The 20,825-nt window shown below is 41.1% G+C and overlaps 1 protein-coding gene across 2 annotated transcripts in view; it reads left to right on the top strand.

The window, feature by feature from the left end:
• The window catches only part of LOC146985272 (PDZ domain-containing RING finger protein 4-like), a 154,588-nt gene that overhangs the window by 120,117 nt on the left and 13,646 nt on the right, over positions 1 to 20,825 (top strand). For both annotated transcript variants that reach the window (XM_085778139.1, XM_085778140.1), the window contains 2 exons: positions 7,407 to 7,660; positions 10,348 to 10,450. In XM_085778139.1, coding sequence (XP_085634265.1) covers positions 7,407 to 7,660; positions 10,348 to 10,450 — 357 coding nt within the window. The remainder of the gene's footprint in view (positions 1 to 7,406; positions 7,661 to 10,347; positions 10,451 to 20,825) is intronic.

The raw sequence follows: 20,825 nt of genomic DNA, 5'->3' as shown, positions 1-20,825 counted from the left end.
TATGTGGTTGGAGGGGTTAAAGGAGGCCTATACATGGGTTCATGTAGAGATGTTGAAGGGATTGTCAGATTTCCCCAGTGGCATCCGCTCTCTCTCTCACCCTCCTGCTCTCTCTCTCGGTATCCTGTCACCGGAGTATTGCTTGAGTCACTCAGACAGTAGCGCTGACTGTCTGGGAGTGATTTATGCAGTCATAAGGGCTGTAGTGTAGCGGACCTTGGCCCGTATTTTATCCTGTCACTTATTATTGAAATGAGACATTTGGGCGTTAAAAGGACCCCATATCCTACCAGCGTTTGGAATTACCTCAGGGAGTGTTTAATTCCACTTCTCCACTTGAATGTTTGCCTTCTCACTTGTATATGGTTTTTTATTTATGAAAATGCAAATTGAATTTCACATGTTGAAAGGTGGAATCGCGACGCGTAGATGATGTTGGAGCTGCAGCGTGGCGGCTGCCGATCATTTCCATGGAGCTGTAGAGCAGGCGGAGTGCAGCGGCGCTCCTGTCTCACTGTCAATCGCTCTGCTGTTGCTACTGTCTCTGGGTCCTGGATGTCAAAGTCAAGTTCATTCTTTGTGTGAACAACAGTCCGGATTAAGGCTTAAGGAATGAAGCATACGATTCCCAATGGTGCTTTGGTGGCCTATGGAACATGAAATGCAGTGTAGCCAGTCAGGGACCAAATCATCCTCTTATCTCTGTGCTGTATCTCTGTCATACTGATAAAAACAGACATTTCTGCCAAAACCTAAAACTTCCCAGAAGCATTTTTAGTCTGAAACATCATCTGCAGTGAAATCATTGGAAAAATTGAGACATTTTAGAATCATTTTCTTCATTGTCAGGAATTAGATGACAGTTTGAAGTGCAGCAGGCTGTCAATGATAGCACTATGGCTCAGAATAAAGATTAGAAACTGGTACCTCTTTAAGGGTAGCAAAATCAAGAGTCTTCAAAGTTTCAACCTCAGTGAATCAGTGTATAAATTGTAGCTTTACAGTGCAACTTCTTTGACATTGATGATTTATAATTACTGGGAGTCGGAACACCGGGCATACTTAAATCGAGGAAATGGGAAGTCGGACTAATGGACGCAAAAATATTTCATTTCATTTTGGTTTATTCCATTCATGGTATACATTCTTCACAAGGTTGCACAAAATTACATAATGTAGACATTGTCACCATGAATGAAAAGAAATATAGAAATGTGTGTGGTCGGAGAAATGGGAAGTCGGACTATTGGGAACAAAAATATAGAAATGTATGGTCGGAGAAATGGGTAGTCGGAGAAATGGGAAGTCGGAGAAATACGAAATACGTTGCACTTCCAGGTGAATTTCAATTTTAATCACACATTACACTATATTTATTTTTAATAGGCCTATTTTACACATCCTAAATATTAATGACTTTTCCAAAACTTTACAGAGGATTTTATTTTTCAATAACTTTTCAAGGACCTAGAAATTGCATTTTCAATTTCCATAACTTTTCCATTGTTTTCATGACCGTACGAACCCTGATTGATGATTTATCGGAGAGAGAAACTTTAGAATGGTAAAATACTACTTTTCTCTTCACACAAAGCCTGATTATGTCTCATCGTGTTAGAAAATATTTTCAATTCTGTGTGCACTCAGTGACAGTTCACCAGTAGCAGTTATCCCTTCTCTATCTAACAGACCACAGCTCTTGTAGCCATGATTCCTCCACCAAGTCCGGCCCTGTCATCATCTTCAGTCTCCTCCAGTCTCTGTATGAGCTGACTGGATCCTATCGCTGCTTTTTTTTCCCCCAAAAAAAGATGAGAGGATGGAGCAGGCGTGTAATCGACGGCTGTGAGCGCTCCACTCCTGAGGCTAGGTGACCTACATGTTGCACCTTCTCCATCTGCCTGCATACACTTAACACCCCACAGGCTGCCACTCAAAGCAGCAGGTGACGACACACAGGAGACGTAGACGGTGTGCCACAGAAGGCTTGACTGGTACAGAGGTGCAGATGTTAAGCACAACAACCCAAGGTTAAGCACACACTGGTTAAATATCATCACTGATGCTCTTTCTGCAGCTCCCTCTGCTGAAAGCCTTGTTTACTTGTCACCGTAGCTGAAGTAGAAACGATGACCTCGCTTCATTCACATCACCACATTCCCAGCTCACTTAGGATGTGAGTAAACACCAGCGCTCTATCCTTGTGAAGCAGCATAAACTGAATGAAATCAAAAACAACAACATTTCATTAAGATTCAAACTGCTGCATGCAAGTCATAAAGCAATGTGTGCAGTTAAAAAGCATAAAAGAATCTAATGGACTATTAGAGTCTACTTGCCTGAGGCTGTCTTTTCTCTTTGCAGAAGAGGTGCATCAATCACTATCAGTAATCCCCTGCAAGCTGCCAGCAGTGTCTTTGCCTCCTGCCACAGACGCGCTCCCTCAGCGGACGCAGCATCACATGTGGCTGTAGCTGACATCTTAACAGATAAACTGGCCCCACTTTACTACCACTGTCACTACACTCTGCCCTCGGTCCGTGGAGATATTGATGGGAGGCAGCAGTCGATGAGACAAAAGCAGTGACAGAGGAGACGCCTGAGGAGTCCGGCTAAGCCGCCGCATGTTCGCACTTTCTTTGCTTGTCCTCATATACCTGGAGGATAAACGATAAGATGGGACACAGATGAGAGAACTTTCAAAGATTGTGCTTTTTTTTGCCGTAGGCTCGCGAGTTGTAAAAGCAGCGACTTCTCGCACAAGTTTTCAAGTTAAGTCTGTTTGTTTGCTGGAAATGGCTCACAACAGCTTAAAGTGACGTGAGATATTTACCGAAGTGGAGAGTTAATGCACTCAGCTGCATCACAAGAACACAATTTCTGAATGTCTTTGTCAATACGGGATTCTGCCACAGAGAAAATGAAGGGGGGGAAAAAGGAGGAGGTTTCATCCTTTCGTCACACTCCACTAAGCAGGTTTACTGCGTTTGTTGTGAGAAAGCTGGTGGTTGTCACAGGGGCTTTGAATGAAAACACATTTCTCCTCTGGCTACAGCTGCAGCATATCCATGTGCAAACAGTCAGCAGATGCGTCTTGGTCCAGCTACTCCATACCAGCGCCCCATTTCCTTCCAACTTCACATTTACCTGATCGTCTCCTGGCCCAATTGTCTAACAAATGATCTCTCATGAATAATCAGCATTGTTTAGTTCCAGACCAATAAGATAATTCATGTTGACTCAGTGCATATGGAGCCGTTTTGGCCATGAAGTGTGTGCCGAGCTGCCTTGGACTCTGCAAACACTGCAGCTGCTAAATAATTTGTTGCAAACAGATTTTGTTTACCAGCATGTGTTTATGAGTGAATATGTATTTGCATACTTTGCATGCACACTTGAAGAGGATAGTTTATGCTAGGATAACTACACTGAAATATGTGCGATCAAACTTTGAGAGGCCACAGCTTGTTCTGAGTCGAGGCAGGGAAATTATGTTTAATTTTGTCAGGTTTAAGGCTACTTAGGAAGCTCGCCAATTAAAAAAAAAAAAAACTCATTAAAATTTCACTGTAAAGTCACCATCACGCCAGTTTATAATGCACTTTGCTAAGTGTAAAGCTGTTGCAAGACATCTCAAGAACTGGGCTGAAGGCAGATCTTCAGAGGAAGCTTCAGCCAGGCTTACGGAAACCCTTCCCATCTGTCAGACCACACAAGTAGCTGAAGCAGTGTGTTTAGCTGGATAGGCATCAGCCAAAGGGACACAAAAGGGATGGCAACGTCCCCCATGTGGGAGCTAAGGCTACTTAATATTCCTGTGTTGATTGGGAATTAATTGTTCCATCTGGCTCTCATGAAAACTGGTGATGAGAATGGAAAAAACAACACTCCCTCCTCTTTTCCTGACGTCTCTCCTCTTGTTTCATTATGGTCATGGTGGAGCATTGCTACAGCAAAGCGCTGAGGCTCAGAGGAGGAGGAGGAGGAGGAGCTGGTGCTGGACAAGGCTGTACCAGAGGGAGAGCTGGGAAATTTGATCATTTTTCTCCAGGACTGTCATACACCATAGGCTGCCTCATTTGTCTGCTGCAACTCCTTTGTCTCCACCAGGCTCCCTGCTCCAGGATTAGACAGGCAGGGAAATAACAGAGAAAGAGAGAGAGGTTGGGGGATACAAAGAAAGAGTTAAAGGTTCCTATATGCGCTAATTATTACACTGCTCCATGTTTCTTTAATTCACTGCTTAAAGTCTAATATACACGCTGCGGTGTGGAATAACTGCTGACTGGCCAAAAAAAAACAATGAAAGCAGGTGTGAGGGAAGGAGGGATGAGGGAAGCTGCAAATTGCCCCGCAGTTCCACAGGAGTGGTGTTGACCCAGTTTATCTCCCACTCAGGTGATTAATGCACCATCACTACAAACAAAGGTCACATCAGGAGGCAGGGGAGCAGGGCCAGAGAACAACAGGAGCTCAGGGAGTTATATATGGCTACTGTTATGGCTGAGAAAATAAGTAGTTTGTTGTTTTGTAGGGCATCACTCAGTCTCTGGAGGCACAAACACACACACAGAGGAATGAAGCAGAAATGAGAATAACACACTATTACTGGGCAATAACATGATTAGATTATAAATTTGTAATATTTTCCTGTAGCGGCTAATGATGTTATCTAGGTGGAAATTTCTTATATTAGAAGAATAAATTAAAAGGGCCATCCACAGATGTCAAATCAATTTACTTAATAGTCGTTCAGTGTCTTCTGTGGCACTTCTTGGGGGAGCTTTACACAGATAGAAAATAACCCCCCTTGATGATGTCATCAGGATGGGTAGGGGGTATCTAAGAGGCTATTACAGGAAGTCTAAGCTGCAGTATTTTTGGAATTTGGAATCCTCTGCCTCTGCTCCTTGTGAGAAAGCAAACATAGTACAGTAGTACAGGAGTTAGAGCACCTGCTGTTAAACCAACATGCAGGCCCATTCATGTTCTTGTCTTTATCTTTCATTTCTCTACATGATGCAGAAGGAAAATAAACTATAAGAAATTATAAATTTCTGACTTTTTTTTGGTAACACTTTATTTGACGCCAAACACACTATTACCATACTTATGAGTAATAATGCAGTTATAGCACTGTATAGCTATAGTTCTAAACACTCATAAATGATCATAATGCTTTATAACAACAATCATAACACACTATAAGGCATTTTATTATGACTTATAAGGTCATATGTTATAATTGTTAGCAACTCGCTGACATTGCCCACATCAATAATGCATTATAAATATAGTTATAATGTGTTATAATTGGCTTATAAACGTGTATAACTATCATTATAAACACTCATGACTCACTTATGAGTGTTTATAACTATAGTTATACAGTGCTATAACTGCATTATAACTCATTATAACTATGGTTATAATGCGTTATAGAAATAGGCGTCAAGTAAGTGTTTCCCTTTTTTTTTTTTTTAAACAAACATTGGTCTTCTTTTACTGGAAGGTTTAAACATTTTCTGGTCTTTAAAATGATTTCAAATTTCACTCATTATCTACTCACCCTCATGTCTCGAGGTTATCTCGAGTCCTTTGTGCCTTCTCGGAGTTACAGCAGGGCTCCGTCCAGCACTGCATGTCCATATGACGGTTGCGAACGGAGCTCACTTTTCTTCGTCCAAAAAGACACACCAAAAACCATCCAAATACCTCCACACAGCTCATCTGTAATGTCCCTCTTGTATTGAAGCCGTCAACATCAAACGCCTGAAAAAAATTAAATAAGTCTATATTTTAAGCTTGTTTGTAGCGGAAGCTCCCAGCACAGCTCTTCCTGGTCCGTCCAAATCGATTTGCGCCGGCGTCAGTGCAAATCGTGCAAGATTTTGGGTGAACTATCCCTTTAAGACTGAGTGTGTGAAATAACCAATGCGCTCACAACTTACAGGGATCCTGTGATGAGGGGACATTGAATCAGTGACAAAGATAAGTCTTTATGAGAGCTTCATGTCAGCATGGGCAGACATCACACACCAGTTGTGTACAGTTTGGCTCAAGTGGGGACAAGGAGTGTTACATAGACATGTTTACATTCATGCTGAGCCTACTTTATGCCATTGGGGCCTCTCTGTAGTTTACTGCAGCTCAAGATATGGCATGAGTCATGAGTCATTTTCTCCAAATACACAGTGTCACACTGTCTGTTATGTGAGAGGGAACATGCAACAATGAAGAAGCAGTGATGAAACATCTGGGGTGGATATAAGTTCTGTCTTTAATGTTCATTTAGAGGCTCTGCAGACACAGAGTTACTTGAGACTGTCAACTGCTCATGAATTTAGGTCATTTTGTTAGAAGCAGGCTATGTTTTATTTTTCTACCTCTGTTGCATTTTAAAAAGGTTATGATTCAAGCCCTGAGACACTGCTGTTTCCCGTTTCATTTGCTGTATTTTTCCACAGCTGAGAGACATGTGATTATAAATGCTCCCTTTTGCTCTTCCAGTTATCATTTTAACTCGTTTCAGTTTGCCATGTGAGAAAAGCCATTTTTAAATAAAACTGCAAGTGTAATTATGCAGCGTCTGCCTCCTCTTCTTTCTTCCTTTCTCTCTTTCTTTCTACAGTTATCTAAATTATAATCTGCAGTTTCAGCCTCTATGCTGAAGCACATTCTAAGGTATTCCTCAGCCATGGTTTCACTTCCAGAGAGAGTAATGGTGCTAAATGAAGCAATGATTTTCTTCATATGTGCCAGCTGTAGTGTAAGTGGTTTTCAATCTGCCTGAAAACCCAGTTCATTTTGTGGAGATGAAATTGAAGATGGACTGAGTGAACAGGGGCCGCCTGGGCTTTGATGTAACATTCTGATAATGTTGCATCAAACTCTCTCTCTCTAATTTTGTGTTTATGTTTTCCAGTGTTGTATTCATAAAAGATTCTTTTTGATCATCAGAAGAAATTCATGGGATGATAATGTACAATTTAAATTTCTATCTGAATGCATCTACTCTAAGCACGACTGCAGAGCTGTAATGTTGTGGGAAATGGCCTTGGAGTTTATGAGGATTTAAATGTTTTCTGCAGCACTAAGAGATGGAATTAATTTCACTTAAGTTTAAAGTATTTAGGTTGCTGAGATTCACATGCATATCACAGACCCAGAACATCTTCTGGTATTTAGTAAGAGTAAATGTAATATTGGCTGTATCTCGGTTTCCCTGCGGCTTTTTTGTTGGCTTTTAGTCTAGTTATTTAAAGAGTAATCATATTTAACTCTGGTTTATCTGATTCGCTCAGGTTATGTCGGTCTCCACAGCAGGTCTGCCTACATGAATCATTACTAAAACAAGTAGATTTCCTCATACAAACTATTATATATGTTTCCCTGTCCCTCCTCAGGTGAATGGAAAGGAGTTGTCCAAGTCCAGCCATGAGGAGACTGTGGAGGCCTTTCGCGCTGCCAGGGACCCCGTCGTGGTGCAGGTCATCAGGCGGACCCCCAGCGGCCGCCCCCATGGCCCCCCTCAGGAAATCCATGTGGTGGATGTGTGCACTCAGACCGACATCACCTTTGAACACATCATGGCGCTGGCAAAGCTGCGGCCTTCGACCCCTCCCGTGCCTGACGTCTGTCCCTTCCTGCTCTCTGACAGGTGAGTACAGAGGGACAGAAACTCTTACGATACAAACCCTCTTGCCAAAATGGTAGAGATATTCAAACCAAGGTATGACAAAAGGGTTCCCATGTTTTACGAAAAACATCATCTTTGCTGTGCAGTTTATATGTCAGATAGTCTAAAGCAACATATTCGAGTACCACCCTTTGTCATTGAACCTTAGATGGAGCTTTATCAATTCTCCAGTTTAAAAGAATACATTTTCTAGCACAAAAAGCAAGTGTCTGATAAAGTTTTCTTTTACATTTGTCAGCGATGGACAGGTCAGCTATACAGTACCAAGTAGTAGATGTAAGGGGTTGATATTTCTGTTAATGAGTAAAATCTTATTAATTTCCTGCCCAATGACCCACCAAAACTGCTGTACTTTTCTACAGTGCCACAAACAGTGTGTAAGACTAGGAAAGATATTTTTAAACAGGACTGATGTAATTTAATCAATTTTCATTTCATTTGAAATCATTACAAATTATTTCAGTTCGGTGCCACAAAGCGTGTCGCAGAGTTTGTTGTTGTGTCTTTGTTTTGACTTTGGCTGCGACTGATGGTAATTACGAAGGAGAGAGGGAGAAAAAATGAGTGGGAGGTGTTATTGAGCTATGAAGCAGAAATATCAGTGTTTGCAGAATTAGCATTAGCATTACAAGTATGCAAGACGCCTGTAAAATATAAATGAACGATCGAAGAACAGAAAGGACGCCGACCATTAATACAGAGTGACTGCACTTTGCGTCTTAATATGCAGCACCGAGCATTCGTTTTAATTTATCACTAATTATGAAAAATCAGAGGATGCATTTATGCAATTAATAAAAGTCACACTCTCAAGTGACTTTGAATACACAAACATTCAGATGTGTCGGGTCACAGCAATTGTTATTCCTCCATCACTTGAACACAGCACAGACGGAGCCACATGGGAGAGAGTTTATGGCTGAGTGGCAGATGTAAAAAAAAACAACAAAAAAAACACACTGTACAAATAAATCAATATGAACGATTGAGTGTATCTCTCACATGCCTCCTATATGCTGAGATAGACATGCACAGAAACATAACTCAGATGCAAGATAAAATGTGTTTGTTGAGTTCACAGGTCTATAAATTTAGAAGAGATTACTTATATGCAAAATAGCGCAAAACAACACATGTGGTACAAGCGCTACTCTAATCCCATCACGAATCGATGGTGGGTAGAAAAAGCATCTCAGAGACATGGTAAAAAACAAATATATACCAAAAAATATTGAGAGCTTCAAGTATCAACAAGAGGTTTTTTTTCTGGAAAACAACAAAAGAAACGGGATTCATTATTTTCTCCTCTGCCGTTTTCATTTCTATTCCGTTGATCTCAAAGGAGAAGTAAACTGAAGAAGAAAAGTTTATCATAAAGGAAGATCAGGATTTCTCCTCTAGGGAATGAAACAATAGCAGAGAGCGGAGCTGGCAAGTCAGGACTATGTTGGTGAACCAAGTGTATTGAGTACAGTAGATAATTCATTCAAACAATGATAAACATCCTGTGTTGTTTGATTATCTGTTGTCATGTGTCACTGGAGACTTGTTTAGTCATTCAGGGATGGAATTTCCCTCGAATTGCTCATCATTACAAACATCATTGAAAATGTGGATTATTGTCAGTGGTGTAAAATGCTGTACATAACCTGATCTAAATCATTACCGCATGTATATATATATCTCACAGTATCACCGTACGATTCCCCACGGGGCCTTCTTGCCATAATTGGAGCTGCTTGGTTTATCCATTTTGGCTCATGGAAGGTTTACAAGGTGATTAAAGCAAATAGGCCCATAAAAAAACTAGGCAACACAGTACAACGTGTGTTTTCAGGCTACTTACAACCCCAGGCCCAAGCCAAATGTGATCAATGTTTCCAATAAAACTCCCATTTTCTCCTCTTCATCTGAGATCAGGTGCACAATCCAATATACAACCGATTTTATAGATATAACACAAGTTTGTCGCTCATACTTTTGACTGCTAGACTGTAAAAATCTGTAATTGTGTTCTTTGCACCCACTGCCAAATGTTGCTTTATGTGTAACATTAAGGCATCAACGTATAAAGCATTGTGACATTTACTTGTCTGGTTTTGTGACTGGAATATTGTTTGGAGACAGTTTTTACAGTGCTGGGTAATCTTAAGAGTCAGACAGCCCCTGAACACATCACTCAACATGTTTAACAGAGCGTCTTTTTGAAGTTTTTGTCCACAGTGATTATCTTGTGTGGCACCAAAGCTGCTCATCTTGTTAGACCCTCACAATGCCGTTTTGTTCAGTGACTGAGGGAAACATAGTAGAATTACACCGTACAGTGTGGGGGGTTTTGTCTGTCAAGAGCAAGAAGCAAATTATGTGGATATGCTGTTATTTAAAAAGGAGGCTGTACTTTTATCACACACACTCCAGCAGGGAGCGGAAGCCCTTGACAAATCCTTTATTCTTCAGATTCCCACAAAGACAAAGGCGAGGGAATCCTGTCACTTCGAAGTATTGAACACGTTTAAAAGAAAATGAAGGAGAAGGATCTTGCTCACGCCCAGTTCTCCACCTCTCCCTGCTTCTCTGCCTCCCTCCCTGTCTGTCCTCCTCCTCCCTCTCTGTCTGTCCTCCTCCTCTCTCTCCGTCTCCCCTGACAGCTGTCATTCTCTCCATACAATGGAGCAGGATTACTACGAGGGGACAGACTACCCCTCCCCTCTTCCCGCCGAGGGAGAAAGGACGGAGGAGTTCGAGTACGAGGTAAGAGTCACATGACATCAGTGATGACTTCTCAGCCTGACAGATGTATTATTATTGACACATTTTAGTTAATTGCTGATATATTGTATTAGTGCGTATGTTGGCAGACATGTGAGGAGAAATTGCAGTACACAAGCACTAACAATAGAAAATATTTAGTGTCGCCATAGCAGCAATCAAGTGTTTAGCTGCCAGAGAGAACTGATGGCATGCAGAGAGTTAGTGGAGTAAACTGACATCTGTCCATTAAGCATCAAGTGAGAGATAATTAGCTCTGTTTAGGTTAAAGACTTGAATGCTGAGTCATGTTTGTTCAGTGGTGGACAGTAACCGAGTAAATTTACTTGAGTACTCTACTTAAGTACATATCCAGAGGATTTGTACTTTACTTGAGTATTAGATTTCTTTGGTACTTATTACTCTTACTTGAATACATTTCCAAGACAAATAGTTTTTACTTTTACTCAAGTTAATTTCTAGAAAGGCTGAAAAGTACTCGTTACTTTCAGGTCTGCTCTTTTTTTTTTTTTTTTTAAATACTATTGGACACAAGCTGTGTTTGTCAAAGAAGGAAAGCAAGCACATCAGTGCAGCTGGTTTCAAAGAGTTCATTCTCAGAAACAAGAGTTAAAAGCTGCTTAAATTCATTTAGAAAAAATTATAGTAATTCATTGATGTGAAAAATAAGAAATTTACTCTTACTCTTACTTTTACTTAAAGTAGATTTAAAAGCATGTACTTTTGGATACTTAAGTACCTTTAGAAGCAAGTACTTTTTTACTCTTACTCGAGTAACATGTCGACTGAGCTACTTTTACTTGTAACGGAGTAAATTTTGACCAGTAGTATTTGTACTCTTACTCAAGTACTGGGGTGGAGTACTCTGTCCATCTCTGCGTTTGTTTGTTATCTGAGCAGGTACAGATGTAACTTTGGACCAAGCAGTGAATTCTTGGAGTTCTGATGTCACTATGAGAATGAAAGATGTTTAAAGGTCCAGTGTGTAATAATTGGCAAGGGCAAAATCTGAATATACTACCCATGACTATATTTGTTTAAGTATACAATCGCTGGTTTTCATAGCCTTATAATTCTTCTTTTATACAGTATACTGTATATAGCAGGGTCTTTTTTTTTTCAACATTTTTTTTTTCACAAAATCAAAATCATTGCTACAAATCCACAATTGCAAACAAATAAATACGACACGAAATAAACCAAACCTTAAAGAAGGACAAAAAATACGAAAAAAAAGCAGCAACATCAACCACAAACACAGTAGCAATAACAACATTAACAACAACAACAATAAACAACAGAAACACAATAAAGGTGAAGAAGCAGTAGGAAAACAGCAGACGTATCGTAAAATGGTTTCAATCTTCACCTCATCGCTCCATGTTGTCCCTTTAAGTCTTTACTGCAGTAAGGAAGCAGCGACAATTTCACTGGTTTCGACTGGTTTCAAGTTTGGTTTCCCAAATCCAGACAAAAATCTATAAAATACTAAAATGCCCCTGTTTTAAACATTTACTATCTTAACTTTTTTTCACCAAAGTTAAATGATTGAAATATGAGGGCGCTGCGATGGCTCATCTGGTAGAACATGCACCATGACGGCTTAGATCCAAGTGTAGTGGGCACGGGTTTGAATCCAACCTGCGGCCCATTGCTGTGTGTCATCACCCTGACTTTCCTGCCTCTGTCCTATCAGAATAAAAGAAAAATGCCCTCCAAAAATATATATATATAAATATGTTTGTAAGAGCCAATATTGCATTTATCTTTACTTGTGTTTGTTTTGTTGTAATTTTGGAGGTTATTTAAACAAAGGGATGAGCAAGAACAGGTGTTGCTGAATGAGGCACACAATTCTTTGACCCTGTCGTGTCGTGCAGTGCAAGTTAGACATTGTTTTGCTAAGAATTTGAATTTTGTTTAGTTTAAAAAACAGAAATAAATCCTTTTGTTTATCAGTGGAATCTAATTTCATTGCACCCAATGAATTCATATTGATCAGCAACCGTGAGTTTCTTTCTATTTGGGTATGGGAAGAGGAAGGTCACTCTAATCATTCTCAGTCCTATATATTTTCTATCTTGTATAAAAACAAACAATGCACCATGGAGCTGAATTCAACACTAATTGGTCTGTATGTGACAGTGAATTCAGACTGTTGCTGGTCTATGAGTCAGAGGTGATGATGTCGGTGGTTCTTTGTGACAGAACCTGTTAGTATGAAGCTGAAGAGACGAGTGGTCTTCTCTGAGGAGCTGCGCAAGGTTTACTCCTTCTTTTGAAAGGCACCGTGCTGCATTATTGCCACTCAGTAGTTCTGCTAAATGCTTAAATAATTGTCCTCCATCATGATGAAAAGGTCTCTGCTGCATGAATGAGGGCATACAGCATGCAGCACACTCGAAAAAAAAAAATGCAGTACAGTGACACCCATCTGTACAAACACAAACACACAGCTAACCCCTGCAACAAATACTGTAGATGCACTCTGAACACTCAGCACTCTGTATTTAATGACGCTTACCAATTGGTGGAAGGGCACAAACACTAATTGACTCTACATGCAGATCCCAGGGGGACGGCGCTGACAGATGATCAGCCACATTGCACAAAAATCCCTTTTACTTCCCCTGACGACAACGACACGCCTCCATGTTTTTCCTGACAAAAAGAGAAAACTAGAGAAAAGCTCCAGACACTGTTACCTGATATTCGCTAATTGTTTTCACAACTCTGGAAGAAAACGCTAGCAAATTGCTCCAGTCTAAGCTCGATCTAACCCAATTAAAGAGAGGTGTGTTCGTGTATATGTGTGTGTGTGTGTGTGTGTGTGTGTGGCAGGTTCTGGTGGAGTTAAAAGAAGAAAAAAAAAGGGTAAAAACACATTTCTTTGTTTCTCTCCCGGGGTGTTAGTAAGCAGCTGGAGAGGTGGTGTTTCTGAGGCTGTTGATCTCTTGACACATACAGATATACTGTACATACAGACACACTGATTCAACTGTGACGAGGAGGAGAGATAAACAGATTCTGTCTCCGATCTCGGCTTTGCTTCGATATTCTATATTTCTGAGTCAATGAAGTGCGAGCATATTGCCGGCGAGCGCTGTGAGAGAGGTCTGATGTACGATGATGGCTCACCCCCCCCCCCCCTATTGTCTTATTTGTTTCATTTGAATTTGCTCTGAATGCTTCCACCCACTGAGCTTTAGCCGTTTCTTCACGTCCTAAAGAGATTTGTGCACCCACTTGGATCACGGAGGCTGCGGTGTCAAATCGGAATAAATATAATGTATGAAAGCCTCTCTTTATGCCTCATTGCTATTAACAAATCCTATTATACTCTGTATGCTTTGTAGCCTGCGCATTTTTTTTTTATTTCATGCTCAGGGGGTTAGATACTCACTAATGCAGCCCCACTTACTGTATGTCAACTGAAAACCATGTGGGGGGTGAGGGGGGGGGGTTGTAGGTAAAAGCTGAAAAGCCACTTTCAGGCTCGACCTGATCCCTCACTCCCTGCTGAAAAATAGAAACTAGAAGGAAAGACGTTTCTTTAAATTGCCTTTGTTAGATTAAAAAGCACAGTGGGGAGCAGTACGCCATCACCTCTCAGAGAAACCATCTAAATCTAATTCACCTCTCTGATACGCCGGGACATTGATGTTTCTGTTGATATAATTAAAGGGATGGTTCAACATTTTGGCAAATTGCCCCATTGCCATAATCCCTATAGTTTTAGGAGTAGGTTTGTTACCTTTAATTGTCGGTGCAATCTGTTTTTAGAACGGCGGAGCAGAGCTGTGAGCTGCTCAGAGATACGCTACGGAGGCTAATGGGATTTTTTGGTTTCCCTCATCAAACTCATCAAATACACAATCCAACAACTCCAAAACACTCTAGTGGACAAATTGTGACCTGCACATTCACCACACTATAAGAGACGGAGTTGTTTTGGAGGTAACTAACCTACTGCTATGACTATAGATACTTATCAGTAAGGTGACGTCACGGTGCGTTCCACCTGGCCGCCGCCATGCTGGGTACCGAACACTGAGTTAACCTCTATTCAGCTCAGTGCAGCCACATCCTCTCTGACCAGAAATGACTGCTGCCTGATGTAGTTTGGATATGGATATTTCTCATTTTGATGGCCTTGCCTTGAAAGCACACACCATTTCTGCTCAGACGATCTTTGACAGCGCGTTGCGCCGCTCTCTCTCTCCCGTTAACAGTTAATCTAGCTCACCCAGCGGACCTCTCTCTCTCCTCGTCTCTCTCTCTCTCTCTCGCTCGCTCTGTCTCTCCTCCAAATACACGAAAAGCCAAATCAAATCAGAAATGCATAGCCCACTTCTTTTTAACTCACAGACATTTATTTTCATAAAGTAATAAAATATCTGGACATTTTGCCACCGTTAACATTGAGACAAAAGGCTGCAGGAATGGAAGAAGAATTCGGCAAATCATCTTATCACGCAAAAAGTCACAACAAACAGGTTTTGCACAATGGTTTGCACAGATAAGTCTTAAAATATGTGCAACACCTTCTCATCACAATCCACACCAACTACTCAGTAACGTTATCAGCTGTTATTAAAACCCAACTCATCAGGACGCGATGACCACCACTCACATTAAACAAACCGTTAACAATTAATAATCCACACTCAAACCGAGGCAACAATAGTGTTAACTGTACTCAACAAGCTGTTATTACAAGGTTTACAACAGATATGACAGACAACCTGGGCCGTGTGTGTGCGATAAGAAAGGGGGGAGGGAGGGAGGGAGGAAAAGTAGGTAAAAACCTGCTAGCTGCTAGCTGTTAGCTACCGTAGCTCAGGCGTCGGTCTCCCGTCAGGTAAAAGCTGCCGTTTATTCCTCAAATGAAGCTCATTAAGTTGTTGAGGCTCTCCGGTACAGTTATCCATCACTGCAGTTGAATTAGCCGCTAAACTGCTGGACGCTAAAACCGAGGGGGCGTCTGTGTGTTTACAATTCACGAAAGCAACGTGAACGTACGTGCCGCTCACACTCAGTAGAGTGAGGCAGCCTCCCTTGGCGTACATGTCTCCCAAGCTGTTTAATGACGGTAAAAAATGAAACAGAAAGTAAATATCCTGCATAGTTTCTCTTTTCTGTGCTGCGCTGATCAGAGTGGCGTCCCTACTTAGCAACGATCTGTTAAACAGGAATAACAGACTGTTAAATGCAAAATCAAGATGTAAATAAATATCAGAAATATCAATAAATTATCGGAATACGACATTCAATAGTGCCATGTAATAAAAAAAGGTTTATCCACTATTTTTGTGAGATTTGATGTCACAGCCATGGATGTATTAGGTCACAGCCCATAGACTGCCTTTGGAAGTCGGTACCCAAGATGGCGCTGTGACCGGCTGCGAACGCTGTGTGACGTCACGTGATATCTATCTATAGGGATTATAGCAATGGGACAATTTGCCAAAATGTTGAACTATCCCTTTAACATGTGAGAGTCCTGGAGTACAGCGAGGAGGAAGGATGCCAGAGAGATACATACCACATATTCACACTGTATGTTGTTGTGTTTGTTAGAGTGTGTTTGGGTGAATGTGAGAAGTCGGTCTGAATTTTGAGTTTCATGTTTTTGGACTTGGTAGATAAACAGCCACAGGACACACAGCAGCACACACACTGCTCATCTCCATCCAATCAAGCCGAGCCTCACAGTTATCAGCTTGTGTGGACTCACCCCTGTTTTCAGTCGAACATCAAAAGACTCTTTCCAGAGTTTGCACATTCATTTACTTCCACTTTACATCACTGATAGCTCGTTTACATCCAGAAAGCTGCCGTCATCATTTTAAAAATGGATTAAGTGAGTATGTTGTCAAATGTATCACTGGTAACCCACAACTGTTGTTTTGGCAGCATTTTGCTCATTATTTTGCCTGGTGTTGAAACAAGTCAAGTGCCTGCAGTGGCATGTGTGTGTTACTTCACCTAGCCTCCATGTGAGCCATGAAATAGACCTGAAGCAGGCTGGTTGAGTAAGCAGCGTAGCTATTTTTTTTTTTTTTTTTTTTTTTTCATGCCTTTATTAGATAGGACAGTTGAGAGTGTGACAGGAAATGGGAGCCAGAGAGGGGGAATGACACGCAGGATAGGACCGTCCGACGCGGGATTCGAGCCGGGGCCGCCTGCAGCGAGGACTATAGCCTCAACACATGGGGCGGGTGCTCTACCAACTGAGCTAAACACCACCCCAGCAGCGTAGCTATTTGATGCCAAAACACTGCAAAGCTGTTTATGAGACTCACAGACAGATGTAATTACTTAATTTTTCATTCAGACAGATGCAGGGTGAACAGAGAAAGCACAAGACACACACCACAACAGTGCAGGTAGTAGTAGTAGTAGTAATGGAATATAAACATGTGCATATTGATTGATGATGCATATGTTGCAAAAGATAAACCGTGTGGGTTTTTTTTTTTCTGTTTGTTGTTTGTTGTTTTTGTGGTACCTGCAGCCCCACTGTGACACTGGACTGATCTCATTCAAATGAAAATGTTTCATGCGAGGCTGAAGTCGGTGTGAATGCAGCCTGTCTGTTTTAATTCAGTCTCGCTGCTGTTATTAAACCCCGTTTCCAGCCACAGCAGCTCTCAGTGAGACAGGTCTGATAAAGCCCACTCCTCACTACATGGCCAGCACCAAATGTCAGACTAAGTTAGTGAGTAGCTTGGTGAGTGTAATGGGGAATTTAATAGCTAAAGAACAAGATATGTAAAGGTTTATATGTTTTTCCTCTCTCGGTTGTCCTAAAAAATGATCAATGTTTGAGTAACCAGGTTGTTGAAAGCAAATGTCACTGAGAAAGGATTTCTGTAACTAGAAGTAAAATAGCCTATTAAAGAAACCCACTTAATGCAGCTAGATTCATACTGGCAAAACCACTATTTTTGTGATGTGTGCATATAATGTATAAACTTATCTTGGTTTTTACAAGCGCACATGCTCATGAAAGACTGCAGACAGGGAGTCCTATCTATCTGTAGCAGGATGAAAGAAAAGCACCACATTTGCATCCAAAGTAATTAAAGCCGAGTCAGTCTGACTAAAACGAAAACTCACCCTGAAATAAAGAATAGTAGCTTCTACACTTCTGTAAAGGTCGATTTCCACAGATGAACGCTCGACTATCTGTGAAAGTCAGTCGCATTCTCAGTTTAAGGCTCTCACTGCAGTATCTCACACACTTACACCAGCTTTGATTGAGAATACGTTCAGGGGCTGAGGGTGGAGAAATGGGATTGGTGGCCAGTTTTACAGTGGCCGAGTTACTGCGGCTGATGAAAACCTGGTCTCCAGTTTGTGATTTTTCCCCCACTAACTATAAATTCTGGTTTGTACCTATTCCAATCAACATTTTCCATCGCATCTCCTTCTCTGTTCAGCTACAATTTCACAAAATCTTTTAGTTAACTGCATCACAAAGAAGGGAAGGGGGTTATAGGCCTATTGCAGCGAATTGATTGATTAATTGTGATGTTTCATTCTGAGGGAAAACATCTCTGCAACTCCTAATATTGAGTCTAATCAATCCTGGATTCGGCACAAGCATCTCTGTCTCCGTCTCCTCTGATGTCTGCCTGGTTTGGATGAATGAAACAAACAGGCCGTGCCTCAAAGCTACAATTTCACACTTAAAAACATACATTTCCCATGATTCCCTGATGTGTATATGTCTCCAGCACCATGTTGGTAACCATTCCTTTGACAAGTTTAGGGATGAGTTCTGAAGCCACCCATGCATTTGTGACTGCCTTTTCAATTACTCGTAATCAAAGGTGTTATAATTATGACAGCATCCGATGCGCTTTGATGGTGGGAGCCAATCTTCCTCCTAATCACGCAATCACCGCCATTAATTCACTGTCAGCCCATCTCGTCCCCTCGTATCGCGCTGCACTGTCCTGCCCGAGAGGCAGAGAGCTCGCCTGGAAAATCGAGAAAAAACGATCAAAAAAAGGCAAGAGGAGGGACAGACATCAGAGAATGTGTGTCTGATGCATGAGGAGACACCGTCCTTTTACAGAGGCATCTGACCATGAGAGGACACAGTCGTCTTAAGGGGAGACACTACAGGTGAATAGGGTAAAACATTTTAAATAACAGATATCACCATGAAACTTCCCAAGTTTATCACTTACATTAAGACAAATATTTTTTGTATTACAATTTCTGTCAAATTGTATGTTTAAATATGGAAATGAGGCAATATCTAATGAAATGCTAATGTGCATACATTTCCAGAACCCAAATCTGAAAAATGGATAAAGTCACTTTCAAAATTCTTGTTTTATTTTGTTGACATATTAGAGGCAGAAGTTTTTACAGAGGGGATTTTGGATATCTCTTTTTATCACTTTGTAAATGAGAAAATACTGTCACCAGCCCTAAAAAATCCAATTTTGCCATGTTTTTAGGAATAAAATGTTGTATAAATCAGGCTCTGAATGATGTATCAACAATCCCCTCTGTACAAACCTTCAGAATATAGACAGGAATAAAACTGGAAGGTTTGGTGTCTGTAAGTGCTGCCGAAGTTGAGATTTCAGGTTCATAGTCTGAGGAAAAACTAATTTTGAGAAAATGGCCTTTAATGACTTGTACTGTAAAATTCCATAGATTGTTAATGTAAATCATACTTTTACGATTGGTTGCAGATCCAAAGGAAATGACCGTTTTTGGGGCCGACATCATTGTTCAGGAGAGAGAGCAGTGATGACACCTGACATGACATGGGTCAGATAACAAGCACAGCACAGTAGCTGTTAACTTTTGGCAAATTTAGGAGAAATCTACCAACAAAAGAGACAAATTGAAGTACAATAACCACCTTAATGTGGATGTTCTACCATTTCGTTTGACTTTTCTGAGAGAATAAATGTTAAGGAAGAAAAATAGCTCAAAATCTCAAAATTGATCAGTGCATGTCTCGCCACAAGAAACCAAGCTACACAGTGAGGACAAAAGGGTCACACACTGCACATCAAACGCACACGTATGCAGTTTTTGACATTTCATCTAACATGCAGTAATTGCAGCAATCTATTCTCTCTGATCATTTAGCCATGGGTGTCCTGCACTTTATACCTAGCTATTAATTAGTCAGGAGTAACTTCAGGCTTGTTTCTCGGAGCTAAATAAGGATGATGTAGAACCTGCTCACACCTCTGCTCTGCTTCAGCACTAGCGATTAATTTGTGTGGTGTATTTTTAGATAAATGTCTGCAAGACACTTGTTTGTGACTTCCCACAGATATCCCACAACTTCTCATATCATATTAGCATGCAAGATGTTGCACCGTCTTCCTAGCTCCCATTACCTCCATGAGTGCTCTGTTGAATCAGGAGACGTGCCGCTATAATAACATCGCCGGCAACAATAACAGAAGTAGCTCATTAGTAACATTTTTAACATAGTTAATGATGGATTTATGCATCCGACTCCGTTCAGGTAGTCGGCACCAAAGCGTCTTCCTGCTTTTTCCTCGTCACATCCTCGCATATCAGTCGAGGGTTTGAAGTTGTCATCGCTTCTGAGACAGACAATTAAAGATCTGAGCTCCCCGTCAGGTGGAGGCTGTCGAGAAAGATAAAACGACAAAGCTCAGATGGTGTCGCTTCTCTTCGGCTCTGTTTAAAAAGAAAATCTGTGCCAACATGTGCTCTGTTCGCTGTACTTGTGAGTCTAAGTATGGGGTTTGTGCAGGGATGCAGGCATTCTTCTTATAGGAGTGTGAATGGGAGTGTGTGTAGCCCAGCAGCAACAGCACATCCCAAAGTCCAAAAGGTATCTGTCAATGTGAGTTAAAGGAGAATTCCGGTCATTTTTGACCCCTAAATCATTGTCCTGATGGTCACTCAGTGTTGGGGGGAGCAAAAAACACGACTAAAATTGATGCAGGCAAACCGGAGTTACACCATGGCTAGACGGCGCTAGGGATAGTGACAACAACGCTAAACTATGGGGGCAATTTTTTCAACCACACTCAAAAAACAATCAAATATCTATGGTTCATGACTGGAATCCTTATGACACACCACTGAACTCATATAGTGTACAGTATAAACAGTATAAACTTTGTGGCGTGGGAATCAAGTGGGTCACTTAACAAGGACTGAACCCAAATGAAAAAAGACTGGAGCACTCGATAAAAATGCAGATATATTTAATAAAGGTGCACAACAACTAACGTTTCGACGACAGTGTGCGTCTTCATCAGAGTAGGCAGAACTGAGGATGACAGTGCTGGTTAAATAGTAGTAACCTGAGGTTCATTCATCTCATTGGTTCAGAGTC

Source organism: Trachurus japonicus, chromosome 6 (genome assembly GCF_045865225.1).
Source record: "Trachurus japonicus isolate A0001 chromosome 6, Traja_1.0".
Lineage (NCBI taxonomy): Eukaryota > Metazoa > Chordata > Actinopteri > Carangiformes > Carangidae > Trachurus > Trachurus japonicus.
The sequence above is the reverse complement of the archived record's forward strand: the minus strand, read 5'-3'. Positions and strand labels throughout refer to the sequence as shown.